The 13,503-nt window shown below is 43.3% G+C and overlaps 1 protein-coding gene across 1 annotated transcript in view; it reads right to left on the bottom strand.

Moving 5' to 3' along the window:
- Nucleotides 1-382: 382 nt before the first annotated feature.
- The window catches only part of sgcd (sarcoglycan, delta (dystrophin-associated glycoprotein)), a 157,385-nt gene continuing 144,264 nt past the window's right edge, over nucleotides 383-13,503 (bottom strand). Inside the window, exons 7-8 of the mRNA XM_063203661.1 lie at nucleotides 10,313-10,436; nucleotides 383-5,763 (exon numbers count right to left, since the gene is read on the bottom strand). Coding sequence (XP_063059731.1) covers nucleotides 5,590-5,763; nucleotides 10,313-10,436 — 298 coding nt within the window. The 3' untranslated portion in view covers nucleotides 383-5,589. The remainder of the gene's footprint in view (nucleotides 5,764-10,312; nucleotides 10,437-13,503) is intronic.

Here is a 13,503-nt window from a genome sequence, read left to right as displayed (position 1 = left end):
GGACATTGTGGGCAAAAGAGCATTGCGACTATATGAGCATGAAGGTCCAAAAGGGCCAGGAGACCGTTGCGAATGTGTGTTGTCAGCGTGGCAGGAGAGAGTGGTGCCTGACTGGGGCTAAGAGAGGCCATTTGGGACAAAAAGAACAGTGCGTGGGGAGTTAGTGCGAGAGGGAAGAGGACAAGATGTTATTTGTAGTGTATGTAGCATTGTAACCGAGAGAGGGAGAGGGTGTGTGTGTGTGTGTGTGTGTGTGTGTGTGTGTGTGTGTGTGTGTGTGTGTGTGTGTGTGTGTGTGTGTGTGTGCGTGTGTGTGTGTGTGTGTGTGTGTGTGTGAGAGAGAGAGAGAGAGAGAGAGAGAGCGAGGGAAAGAGAGAAATAGGGAGAAAGCCACACGGTCAATGTATTCCGAGACAAATTGTGCACCTCTCCAATTATGTCACACATTTTAGTGAACTCAGCATAAAAGCATACATACAAAAATAAACATCAGAGGTCTAAAATCTTTCATTTTACAATAACCAGGAAATCAGTCAGAAAGCAGTTTTATTTGCACTCAAAAAATGATTATGCACAAAGAAAAAAACAATAATTAAATAAAAAACAGATTAATGCAACATTATTTCACAAAGTCCTGCTTTTATGGAATAAAATTTCAACTTCAAATCTGTGTTAATGGACGGAGGCATTAACAATGTAATAAAAACAAACATCATGGTGTGAAGTGTGGATTTGTCAGGACTGGCTTCCTGTATTCCAACGATGATGTAATAATTAACCCAGTTAAAGTTGTAAGTCTTTGACTCTTCTATTAGAAAACCGCTTAGGGTTAATGTACTCACTGTAAAACAATTACAAGTTCCTCAAAGAACTAGTTGACTCTGTGAGAACCATTACAGGTTCTCTGACGAACCGTTGAAGAACTCCAAGGCTTTCTAAAAAAGGTTCCGAAGAGAAACATTAGGGGTTCAACCACAGTGGCAAACTGAACATCACCTAAACTCGCCACAGTTGAAGAACGCCTAAGATTTTTGGGGAACCTTGGGGTTCTTCCAATAAGTTTTAGGTTAACCTTTGGGGTTCCTCCACACATCAGCTAGGGGTTCCATGAGAAACCTTCACATTTTTACAGTGAAACACTGCTTTTTGAGGGCCTGGTAGAAATGAACAGGACAAAATAAACACATCTGTTCCTCCAATTGCAGAGAGTTTACCATGCAGAGTTTGTATTTTTAAATGCTACATAAACAATTACTTCCAGATATGAATCAGTGGACAAATTGCCCTGCATTGTTTGCATTTTATTTGTGATTTTGTTAGTTTCCTCTGTTCATTGCCCTTGACGATACAATGTATCATGTTTCACTTCATGTTGTTTTGATGTTATATGTGCCCTTTTTTGATTCTCTTGAACATTTTATAGAGACCGCAAGACAGACATGAGCTGGCAACAGGCAACGTAATGACTCATTTCCTCTTTATTTGCTGGTAGTTTCAACCCATTTGTCAGCAATGAAGCAAAGCTTTTTACTCTGAGTCACACCAATGTCATATTCAGACAGGGCTGTTGACAGGTTTGGCTGGGGCCGGCATAAAGTCATCTTATAGGGCCCCAAACCCTATACATACAATGCAAAATGGACCCCATTCTGGGCCCCCCTCTCTCCCTGGGCCTGGGATAACAGACTCATTTACCCTCCCCTGTCGACTTCCCTAGCCTTATGGGTAATATCCTCTGGATTCAGCATTCAAAGTGCAATGCAATGGGATTTCTCTGAAAAAAAATGTAATTGATTTTGTTTTTCAATTTGGGTAACAGGTGAGGCAACAAAATATAAACATACTGTGATCAGTTACATCAAGAATAATCATAGTAACAATAACAACAACCATCTTCTCATATCCACAACGAAAACAAAAAAATATATATGTAGCAACACAGCAAATCCACTCATATGCAACACTCACAGATGGCTTGCTCTGCATCATTCACCTTTGAATCACGACTACTGTAGCCCTGTCCCAGGATGGGGGTATATCATCTGCTGATTTTCTTTTCTTTCAAAATAATTGTTATTTTTATTAAACTTTTATTCTTACAGGACCAGTGCTAAATAGATCAGATGATACTCCTCCGTGGGGTGTGTAGCTTCCGCATGTCTGTGTATGTGTCTGTCTTGTCACCTCAAAGAACAATGAGCATAGAAAAACAAAGGCCAAATCATTGTGTTTTCATGAAAGCGGTGAGTTGCAAGTTTGACAGAGTTCAAGGGAGAATTAACTTTTCACAGTCTCTACTGTATCACTAATGCATGCTGATATGAAAGTTTGATGTCAGTGTTATCCTGGTTGATTTAAAAAATTTAACCAAAGCAAAACCAGGGGCCCAATTTATGTCTCATGCAGTTAACAGGCCGTCTCATCTTAACTTCTGCCTTGAAACGAAGAGACACAGGCCTGTTCAAATTCAGACATGGCCGTGTTGAAACTCTGCACTCTTCTATCTGGCTTATTATGGTTCCTGATTGATATGAACTAGACCAAGTGAACATGGACTCAAAGGTGGGGGTTAGTGAGTAAACCACAAGAGGGCACACATACTACAATAACCAAAGCATGACAAAACTTTTTTAGGATGATTTATAGTCCAGGGGTGCATTTCTGGAAAGCGTAGTTGTTAGCCAGTTAGCAACTTGGGTAGTTGCCAATGCCAAATTGCATTGCAAACAACAAAGTAGCTAACATGGTTAGCAACTAAGGTTTCGAGAAACCCGCCCCACGTCTAACTAATGCCTTCCGCTCTTGAAGCTCGAACTCACAACCTCCCAATCACAGTAACCCCCTTGAATTGGAACACATACGATCGCACTGAGCTAAAGGTCCAGACCAATAGCTCAACGCTCCCGCATCTGTATGACGCTTCGGGAGGGAGGTTTACATTCTACCATCGAACTATGCTAGTTGCTAGTTGCCGTTCAGCGCAGAGGATGTCTCTTATTTGACTACATTGCCAATTATAGAACTGTTCTCTGGTGGGCTGTTTCGGATCTGTATTTGAACAGATTGTGAACAGCACTGAACTAGGAAAACCGTGCAGGACCTCAATTTTTCTTTTTTTTGCTGAATGACACTTGTAGCCTGGACTTTTACTCTTTCAAACATGGCTGCTCCACACCATGTTCCTTCAGTAGGCCTGCTGTGGTGCAGACCCGGAACTGAAAGCTCAGATCTTGTAAAGCACAGAAGACTTCAGGAAAAAGACTGAGACCTGACTGGGGAGAGGAGAGCAGCTGACATTTGAAGCGAGAGACGACGACATCTTTGTGCTGGATGACTTTATCATTTCAAAGGGCTAAAACACTGAGAAAGGTACAGTAAAGAAAGAGCAAGAAGACGGGAAAGGGTAGCGAAAGACATAGAGGGACTGAGTAGTAATGGAGTGTGGAGAGCGATGTGTATAATACAAAAGTAAAAAAAAGAAAACTCTTCCATCATCTTCCATCACTTCTTTACAATGTAAAAAGACTGCAAAAAGGTCAGCTGAACTTTGAGCAAAGGTGATGATGGCGCTCTTCTGATTACTTTAGAAAGGTTAGCAGATATAGGAAGGTTTTTGAGGTGAGAGTTGCACTGAAGTACAGAAAACCTTCCTACATTTACGTATTTGAATACATTTGGCAGACTTAAAAAATCCACAACCTTTCCTTAATCCAGAACCAAAACATATTTTTCTCAAATGGTAACCTGGTCTGAGGAAATTCAGAATTTTGCCTTTGCCAAATATGAATCAGATCTGAGAGGGATGCTGCAGACTTCAGCCAAAAGTCAGGCCAGGTCTCAGCTGGTGGAAATCAACCCAAGAAACATTGTTAGTATACCGGTTCAATATTACCTGCAGTTTATAATGAATAGTGACCGACATGTGAAGCTATGAACATGGCATGTTGTATGATTATGCTATGGCTGTATTTCAACTGGTTTGCCAACAAATCAGAAAGGGCAAGAGACCTGCTAAGGTGGCATTACAGACCAATCAAATTCCAGACAGCTATACACACACAGTTTCCTCTTGAAAGGATACATAAACATACTCAAAGACCAGAGCACAATAAATAAAAAATAAAATGCACTCCTTTTTTCTTTTTCTTTTGTTTTATCATTTTCTTTTTCTTTTGTCAAAAAAACTGAACAGAGAGTCAGTGGGATTTGCTTCTCCTTTGCCTCAAGAGCACGACAGATAAGGCACAGACGCTAGTCCTCTTGTGGGGGCTGCAGGGTGTGTGTGTGGGTGTGTGTGCGTTCGTGTGTTTGTGTGTGATGTGGGTGTGTGTGTGCGCGCGTGTGCGTTTTACTGTCTGTGTGGTGGGAAGGGTCTGTTTTGTCCAAGTCAGAGAAAGAGAGAGTTCAATGTCCACAGGTATCCATGGAGCTTTTCACCACAACATCACATCAACATCTTGTTCTCTCTCTATCCTTTACTCCTTCGCTATGGGTCTCTTTTTATGTGCTGATGCTGTTTGTCTGTTTGTTTGTTTGTTTGTTTGTTTGTTTGTTCCATAGTTTGTTTCTTTATTGTTTTTTTTTTAAAAAAAGGACTTTTCCGCAGCAGGGAGATGTGAGCAGAATCAAGTGTTGTCACTCGGAATCGAAGGCGAAAACGTGTACAAAACATGACGAGCAAAAGAGCGAAAAAAAACACAAACAGGTAAAACCAAGCAGCACCTCCGACAGTGGTGTGTCTTGTGCAAGGTGCTCAATACTGTACCAATGCATTGTGGGAAATGTAGGAAATTCAAAAATTCAGAAGTTCTCTATGGCCGGTTGAGGGTGTGTGTTACAGTGCATTGTGGGAAATGGGCTGTATGTCCGGTTGTGACGTGTGGTGTATTGTGAGAGATGTTAAGTCTGTGTTGGGTCAAGGTTCGCTGGCACAACATCATACGCAGGTGTGTGTTTATAGTGGTGGGATGTGTAGAAGTGGGATGATGTTTTGTTGAAGTGGGATGTGGACGTCACGTGTAGGGTTCGGGGCTGTAGTTTGGGAGACCTGTTCCTTTATAAACCCCAGTCTTCAGGGCAATGGATAAAAATATTCCCCTCTGCTACAGGTCTCTGATGGGGATGTTATAAAGTTCCTCGTTAAGTTTGTTTGTATTCACTTCCGTGTGTTGGTGTGTGTGTGTGTGTGTGTGTGTGTGTGTGTGTGTGTGTGTGTGTGTGTGTGTGTGTGTGTGTGTGTGTGTGTGTGTGTGTGTGTGTGTGTGCGTGCGTGCGTGAGCGTGTCTGTCATTATGTCTCCTCATGTATCTTTCAACGTGATTTTTGTAATTATGTGTAAGTGTTGTATATGTTTGTGTGTGCATGTTCGTGTGTGTGTGTGTGTGTGTGTGTGTGTGTGTGTGTGTGTGTGTGTGTGTGTGTGTGTGTGTGTGTGTGTGTGTGTGTGTGAAGGTGTGTGTGAATGCCTGTTTGTTTGTTTGAGTATGTCTATGTGTGGCCATATGTGCATCTATGCATACAACAGTGGTGAGTCTGTTTACTGTAGCAGTGTGTCACTCCTATGTAAGCAATCCCAGTGAGAGCCAGATCCTAGATGCAGACGTGGTTGCTCATCTGACACGTGGTGCCCGTGCCTGCCTGGGACAGGAAGAGGATGCCGTTGGAGCACACGCACACCTCGTACACAGTCTGTCTGCTGGGGGTGGAGGAGGCCTGGCCCTTGGGCAGCCGCGGGAGCTTGATCTTCTTGGAGTCCAGGACGATCTGTGGAGCAAGATCAGGGGAGGAGAGGAGAGGAGAGAAAATACAAGAAAGTAGGAGATTGTTTAAATTGTGAAATTATTCTTTTTAACTGTTGAATTGTGAAAGGAATATGGTCTACACCACAAGTAGAGGAGAGGAGAGGAGAGGAGATGAGAGGAGAGGGGAAAACACAAGAAAGAGGAGAGCCATTTTAACTAACACAAGCTACGTATGTACACACACATTACTAGCTTCTCGCTTGCTCGCCTACTCGCCACTCTCACGGAACGTTCGCTGAAAGTTCCTGCGGCTTTAACTGTGTACAGTTACTCTGTACAATGTACAGGCGAGAAGTACCGAACTCTGCTTTCCAATTGGTTACTCCCTTACTCGCCACGCTCTAAGTTAAAAAAATGTTTTCAACTTGAGATCCGCCCACATCGCATCGCTTGTACAGTACTCGCCTACTCGCTTGCTCATCTCGCTGGAACACATTGAATTCATTCCCTGAGCGAGTAACTAGTAGCGACGTGTGTGTACGGCCCTTAAGAATGATCTTCGACGCACAAGTTGAAAAGAGGAAAGGTGAGAAGAGGAGAGGAGGAGAATGGAGAGGAGAGGAGAGAAGATGGGAGGAGTGGGGAGGACATTAGAGGAGAGAAAAAAAGAGAAAGGAGGAGATTTTATTATTTCATTAGAATCTATTCAACAGTTGCACCACTCCAGCCAAACTATTTAATGAACCGTTTTCAGTTGTTCAAGATGCATCCTATTCATCACAGCACAATACAGGTGAATATGCTAATCACTGTGTGTGAATGGACCCTATTCCATCACAACCACAGGAACCATCAGGAATTATTTTGAGGAGCAAGAGTGTACGAAAAAACAAAAAGACAGAAAATTGAAAAGAGAAACAAATAAATGAATTAAATCATGTATCTATCAACTAAAATGAATAACAAAAATAGATCTGTAATACAATAGTGCTGGCAGTAGAGCTGCTTTATAAAAGCAATGCAACACAAGGTTGTTCACGGATATTCTCAAGGGGATATGGTTTGGCCGCAGGCAGGAAGCTGAAGGCTAAGTAAGAACTGAGCCTGAAAACCTAGCTCCCACTCTTATTCTATTGCTTAGGTGAAGTATGCACTTTTTATAGTTTATTACTACAACAGTCCAAAAGAATGCAAAGACTCAAGTCTCAATGGCTCAGAGATACAGCTCCGTGGTTATGTGATGGAAAAGGATCTGAGGGAGAACTTATGGAGCTCTTGTGAAATGTGAATGTCATGTCTAGCATTGAAGGCATGGTTAGATACAAGTGGCATTTACAAAAAAACACACATTCTAGAGGGCTATAATGTTCTACAATACACAAACAACACACAAAAAATGTATTTTTACATTGTAACCAAATACAAAAGTAAAAAAAATGCAACCTTGAGTGCCTCAGCATCTGTCTTCCTGGACTAAGTTTGAGAGCCCCTACACTGATGAGCACCAAGGAAAAAAGGTGAAGACCCAGAAGCACTCCAATTACCTGCTTGTGTTTGATAGCTGAAAAAATGTTTTGTAGTTGTGTATTCTCTTCAATGGATTTAATGCACATTTTGAAATACTAGCTAACAGTTCAACAGAATGCAAAGACTAGTCTCAATGGCTCAAAGATACAGCTCTGTGTTTGTGCTATGGAAAAGGATATGAGGGAGAACATATGTAGCTCTGGATAATGTCATGTCTAGCATTATGAAGGCATGGTTAGATACAAGTGCAAAAATGCCCTACACATTCTAGAGGGCTATTGAAATACAAGTGCAATAACCTGAAAAACAGTTTATATTCATGTATTCTCTTCAATTGATCTAATGCACATTTTGCTGAAATGCAAGGGTTTATTCTCACACTTCTACACCATGTTGGAAACGGGTTAAAGAAAAGTCTCACTGCAGCTCACAAGACAACACTGGGAATCAAAAGTAGTAGTTGACAGATGACAGTTGAAAGTTGTCAGTCAAACAGTTCAGCAAACCCCTCACTTGTTTGTTTCACTCTCTGTGTTGTTTCTCTCTATCTGTTAGGAGAGGACAGGAGAGGAGAGGAGAGGAGAGGAGAGGAGAGGAGAGGAGAGGAGAGGAGAGGAGATGGGAGGAGGGGAGAGGATAGGAGACGAGACAAGATGACAGCAAGGGAGAGGAGAGGAGAGGAAAGGAGAGGACAGGAGAGGAGAGGAGAGGAGAGGAGAGGAGAGGAGAGAGACGAGAAGAGAGCAGACGAGACGAGATGAAACGAGAGGAGAGGAGAGGACATTACACGAGATCAAGGATGACTGAGAGGAGGAGAGGATAGTGCAGTTGTGAAAAGAGCTTGGGAGAGAGGAAAGAAGAGGAGGAAAAAAAGGATAGAGGAGGGGAGAGGAGACAAGAAGAGATGGGAGGAGGGGGAAGGGAGGACAGGAAAAGAGAGTGGAAAGGAGAGGACGGCAGGAAATGAGCGAAGTAGACAAGTCATTCCCAGCCACCTTGGGGAGGCATTGCTGCCGGATGACCTGGAACGCTTTTAAGAGCACCGCGTCTTGCAGCACACATCTGCTCCTCAACACATCTCCAGCAGACACACACAAAAACATACACACATGTACACACACACGCACACACACACACACACACACACACATACAAAAAACACACACTCACAGTTTTGTCTGTATGATCCCTGATGAGCAAAACTTCAGGACTAATTATAAAGGTAGTGCTAAGGCAACTAATGCTTGCTAGTGATGCACCACACACACACACACACACACACACACACACACACACACACACACACACACACACACACACACACACACACACACACACACACACACACACACACACACACACACACACACACACACACACACACACACACACACACCTTTCTCTTTCCCTCTTGTCACACGCACACTTTCCTGCACGCACGCACGCACGCACGCACACACACACACACACACACACACACACACACACACACACACACACACACACACACACACACACACACACACACACACACACACCCTCCCCATGGAGTGCAGTGCAGCTGATGAAGAGCATGGCTGGGATGATGGGGTGTTTGCCTGCAGAGAGGAAGAGCACCAGAGGCAGAAAGGGAGCTGGCACAGCCCAGCAGGCCCCAAGAGGTACATCATCTCAGGCCACATGGGCCAAATCACCCCTGGCCCTCCCGGCCTGCCCTCCATCCATCCTGCTCAGTCTCTGTCTCGGTCTATCTGTCTCTTGGTTTCTCTCTCTATTCCTTTCTGCTCTGGTCTGGTTCTGTTCTGTTCTGTTCTGTTCTGTTCTGTTCTGTTCTGTTCTTTCTTCCTTGCTTTCTTTCTTTCTCACTCACTTTCATCTTTTTTGTTCTGCTTCTGTGTGTGTGTGTGTGGTGGTGGTGGGGGTTGGGCAAAAGCAAAAGAGAGCACAAGGGAGTTCATGTATGCGCTCGCGCATACGTGTGTGTGTGTGTGTGTGTGTGTGTGTGTGTGTGTGTGTGTGTGTGTGTGTGTGTGTGTGTGTGTGTGTGTGTGTGTGTGTGTGTGTGTGTGTGTGTGTGTGGGTGTATGTGTGTGTGTGTGTCTCGACCAGATTGGATGGTGTGTAATTCAGCTTTGATTAGGCATCCTTTGACAGCCACCATGCAGTCACATTACCAAACTAACTGAGAAATGTTGGCTCTTGTCTCTGCCAGCAATACAGACCGTTTTTTGAAGTGTTTCTAAAGATTGTCTCCACATTTTTAATGATGTGGCATTTGATGCTTTGAAAGATGATTTCAAACAGCAGGGGGGCTTTTTCTCTGGCGCTAAGATGACATTTCTCACACAAGTGAGTAAACAATACAGAGTGTTGTAATCCTAACAAAATCCATAACGATGAGCTCCGAGAAATTCAAATGAAAAGAGAAAAGCAAAGGGCATGATAGAATTGAAATCATCATCATTATGTTCTTATCAATAGCTCTTTGAATTGCTTTCTCCGCTGTCAGAAGAATGCTATATTGTGCTAACATGAAAAGCTGTACAGAGTTCGTAAAAAGGTCAATTTATCAGAAATGTTGTCAAGTTATTTGCCTCCCTTCTTGGTTCAGTCAGAATAAAATAATGTAGTCTGCATTATGCTGTCAGCCACTGTCAGATGATACACGCCTTTGTCTTACGCTGATGAAGAGTGAAGTGTGAAGTTACAGCATGGTTTTTTTTTGTTTGATATTTGATATAGATTTATAATTACAAAAGTATTCGGGGGTGGTTGTATTTGTGACTGTGTGTGTGTGTGTGTGTGTGTGTGTGTGTGTGTGTGTGTGTGTGTGTGTGTGTGTGTGTGTGTGTGTGTGTGTGTGTGTGTGTGTGTGTGTGCGTGCGTGCCGGTGTGTACATGAGTGTTTGTGTGCATGCCTGTGTGATTATGTGTGTGTGTGCGTGTGTGAGTGCGTGTGCGTGTGCGTGTGTGTGTGTGTATGCATGCCTGTGTGTGTGTGTGTGTGTGTGTGTGTATCCAGCGTATGCTTGGTGTTCACTCACCGCTCCGTCTACTGACTGCAGGCGCAGGTCACTCCTGCATGTGGCCTTGATGTCCCCTGCCTCCGCATGGATGTCAACCCCCTTAGGAGCCTCCAGAAACAGAGAACGCGTTGGCGACTCCAGCCTGTGAGGGAGGGAGAGAGAGAGAGAGAGAGAGAGAGAGAGAGAGAGAGAGAGAGACAGAGACAGAGAGAGACAGAGACAGAGACAGAGACAGAGAGAGAGATTGATGGTTGATATATTGCAAAGGGATGCTGTGATCTCTCATTCTTCGATCCTTGGTAACTGTCCTTCAACTGTCGTTAAAAGCAAGTTGAATCTGACATGGAAATTGAAAAAGCACGAGAGGGAGAGATAGAAAAACAAAGTGGGAATAATTTAGGAAGGCATAGACACATTATGCTTTCTGTCAGTCTGCATGTCTTGTCTGTCTGTGATGCATGAACGTATCATTCTGAAATAGTTCACAGCACGGTATCAGTATTCCGTCTGCCTCAAGTGGATTTTTCCATTCATGCTCTGTTTCACTGGTCGCCATACAAAAATGTAAAAATTCAACCTTGACAACACTGAATACTGCTTGGCTGATGATGTCTGTGCTATCACAAGAGGTCTGTACTAGGCATTCTTTGTGTATACGGTTCACTTATGACCATGGCCTCCCATGCCACGCAGTACCCGTCTTTTGTTTGCCAATGACACCCTAACACACCAAGGACGGCTCCAGGTCCATATACGTCTGTGTAACTTGGACTGAAAATGTAAATGAAAATGTAAATTGAACGTCTTAGTAAAGCGAACAAGTAAGACAGTGCAGTCTTTTTTCTACCCTATCTGGATGACGTCGTGCACCCAAAGAAAACAACAACTATCCCTGAGTTTCAGCGCACCCTAGATTGAAACCGATGCCAGTCAAACCTATTTCATGTTAAACTCACTTAACATGCACTGCACTGCCAACCAACAACCTGCAGTCACGAGAGAGACAGGCAAAAGAAACAAGAAAGAGACTTTTTAAAATTAGATAAGGATGTTAAGAGGAGCCAAGGAAGTGGTGTTCTCAGACATGCTTCCCACAGATTAGAAATAATGTGGTTACAGAGAATATCATGGATACTCATATTTCATTTAAAATACATGTGTGTGTGAGGGTGTGTGTGTGCATGTGTGTGTGCTGCAGTGAAGTAATGTAGTATATAGCTATGGTTAACGTTATGAATCAATGCATGAACTCGTGTGTGTTAGCGCAGTGTATTAGATCACGACTGTGAGAGTACGGTAAGAGAGATAAATGGGCTGTTCGAAGGGGCCAGGGGTCAGGTGGAAATTCACACACACACACACACACACACACACACACACACACACACACACACACACACACACACACACACACACACACACACACACACACACACACACACACACACACACACACACACACACACACACACACACACACACACACCCGCCACCAACCCAACATCCCATTTCCCTTCTGCAGTGGCCAGACAGCCCCCTTGCGCTATCACGGAAATGAAATATTGATCAAAGGCCTCGGTGACAGATAACCACTCCACATATTTCTGATGGGATACGGGGCACGATGCTAAAGACACGCGCGTGGGAAGCAAGGCTACCATTATAACTTACGAGACACACACACCATCGGACACTCTAACATTGAAGCAATAAGCGAACAAGGTCCGTTGATCCTGATAATACAATCAGAGCTGGTTTTCAAATGGCTGCAGGAAGACTAAGTATAACAATCACTTTCTAAACGGCTGGTTGCTCAAAGTCATCGGAGTTGGCTGGAGACTATCGATGGGCGACATTGACCTCGAGGATTTAAGTACATTTTCAATGGTGGAAAAAAGGACATAGACACAGAGGACTAAGTATACAGGGGAGCCACTAATTTTGTGTGGAACAGGAACAACAATTCAAAGACCCCAAAGATTTACAGGGGTCCACAGTGGCCTCTGATGTGCATGAGTTGGTAAGCTTGCTCTTGCTAAGGTCTGCACAGAATGGGGGTGGGGCGTGTCTTTATGCACATCACACACATGTGGAATTTGTCAAAGTGATTGATAATACTGGCGGCTCAAATCAAGGAGTCATCCGACACTACATTATAATCTCTAACACATATTTGTTCTTTAAAAGACAAATATAGAATGGTTTCGTACAAATTTGTTGGTGAAAAGGGCAACAAAAAGCTTGTAGTTCAAGCCATGTCAATGAGTGGAGCTCGCCCCAGGTCTAGCGAGACTCAAGCTATGTATGACTTGCAAAAAATACACTTATTTCACATGGCCCAGAACTTCTAGCAGAAGCAAATGGCAGAGAATTCAAAACATCTGCTCATTTGAAATGCAGCGTATCCCACAGAATTGCTTCTAGAACTCGTGCACAAGTCTTCAGTGATGCAGGTGTGGATCAAAGAGTGAATAATCCGACAACACCACACATTGATTATGTTCTTTTTTCATTCTTTTCACTGTTCATTTTTGGGAGATAATAACACGTTTTGCCAAGCACTTCCCACTCATACGACATCTGCACCTCGCACTGAAGAAAGTGTGTTTGACACAAAGGCACAGAGACAGACAGACAGAAAGAGATTCACACACAGATACGAACACACGCATGCACATGCGTGCACGCACACGCCTGCAAGCACACGCGTGCCCGCGAACACACACATACACACACGCATGCACGAAAGCACACACAGACACACACACACACACTGCGTCAGCTGCTAATCTTGAGGCTCTCTATCATAAATGCTTGCCATCTCTCTGCACAGGCTAAAAAACACATCTATTTCCTAAATTATGTTGGTATTTTAGAGCGCCACTGAACTCGTGTAAAAACTGTCAAAAACACTAATAGCGAAGTTAGATTATTTTAATGTCCTTGCACAGGACCGTGACAATCCAATTTACTCCCACAAATAACTGGGGCTTCTACTTAAACATTTCATTTTCAGAATTAGATTAAAAGGAGCAAAATAACTTTTTAATTTTTGGTGACTCAATCCTTTTGATTTATGACGACTGTTAAGAATTGCTGTGAGGCACAAAGAAACCACACAGAAGGCTAATAACAAAAAACTACTAACACATCATTCGGCATAATGTGCCACCAAAACATACTGTAATTAAAAGAGAAAACGTCTATTG

This window comes from Engraulis encrasicolus, chromosome 7 (assembly GCF_034702125.1).
Source record: "Engraulis encrasicolus isolate BLACKSEA-1 chromosome 7, IST_EnEncr_1.0, whole genome shotgun sequence".
NCBI classification, from domain to species: Eukaryota; Metazoa; Chordata; class Actinopteri; order Clupeiformes; family Engraulidae; genus Engraulis; species Engraulis encrasicolus.
Note: the sequence above shows the minus strand (reverse complement) of the source record. Positions and strands in the feature narration are given on the sequence as shown.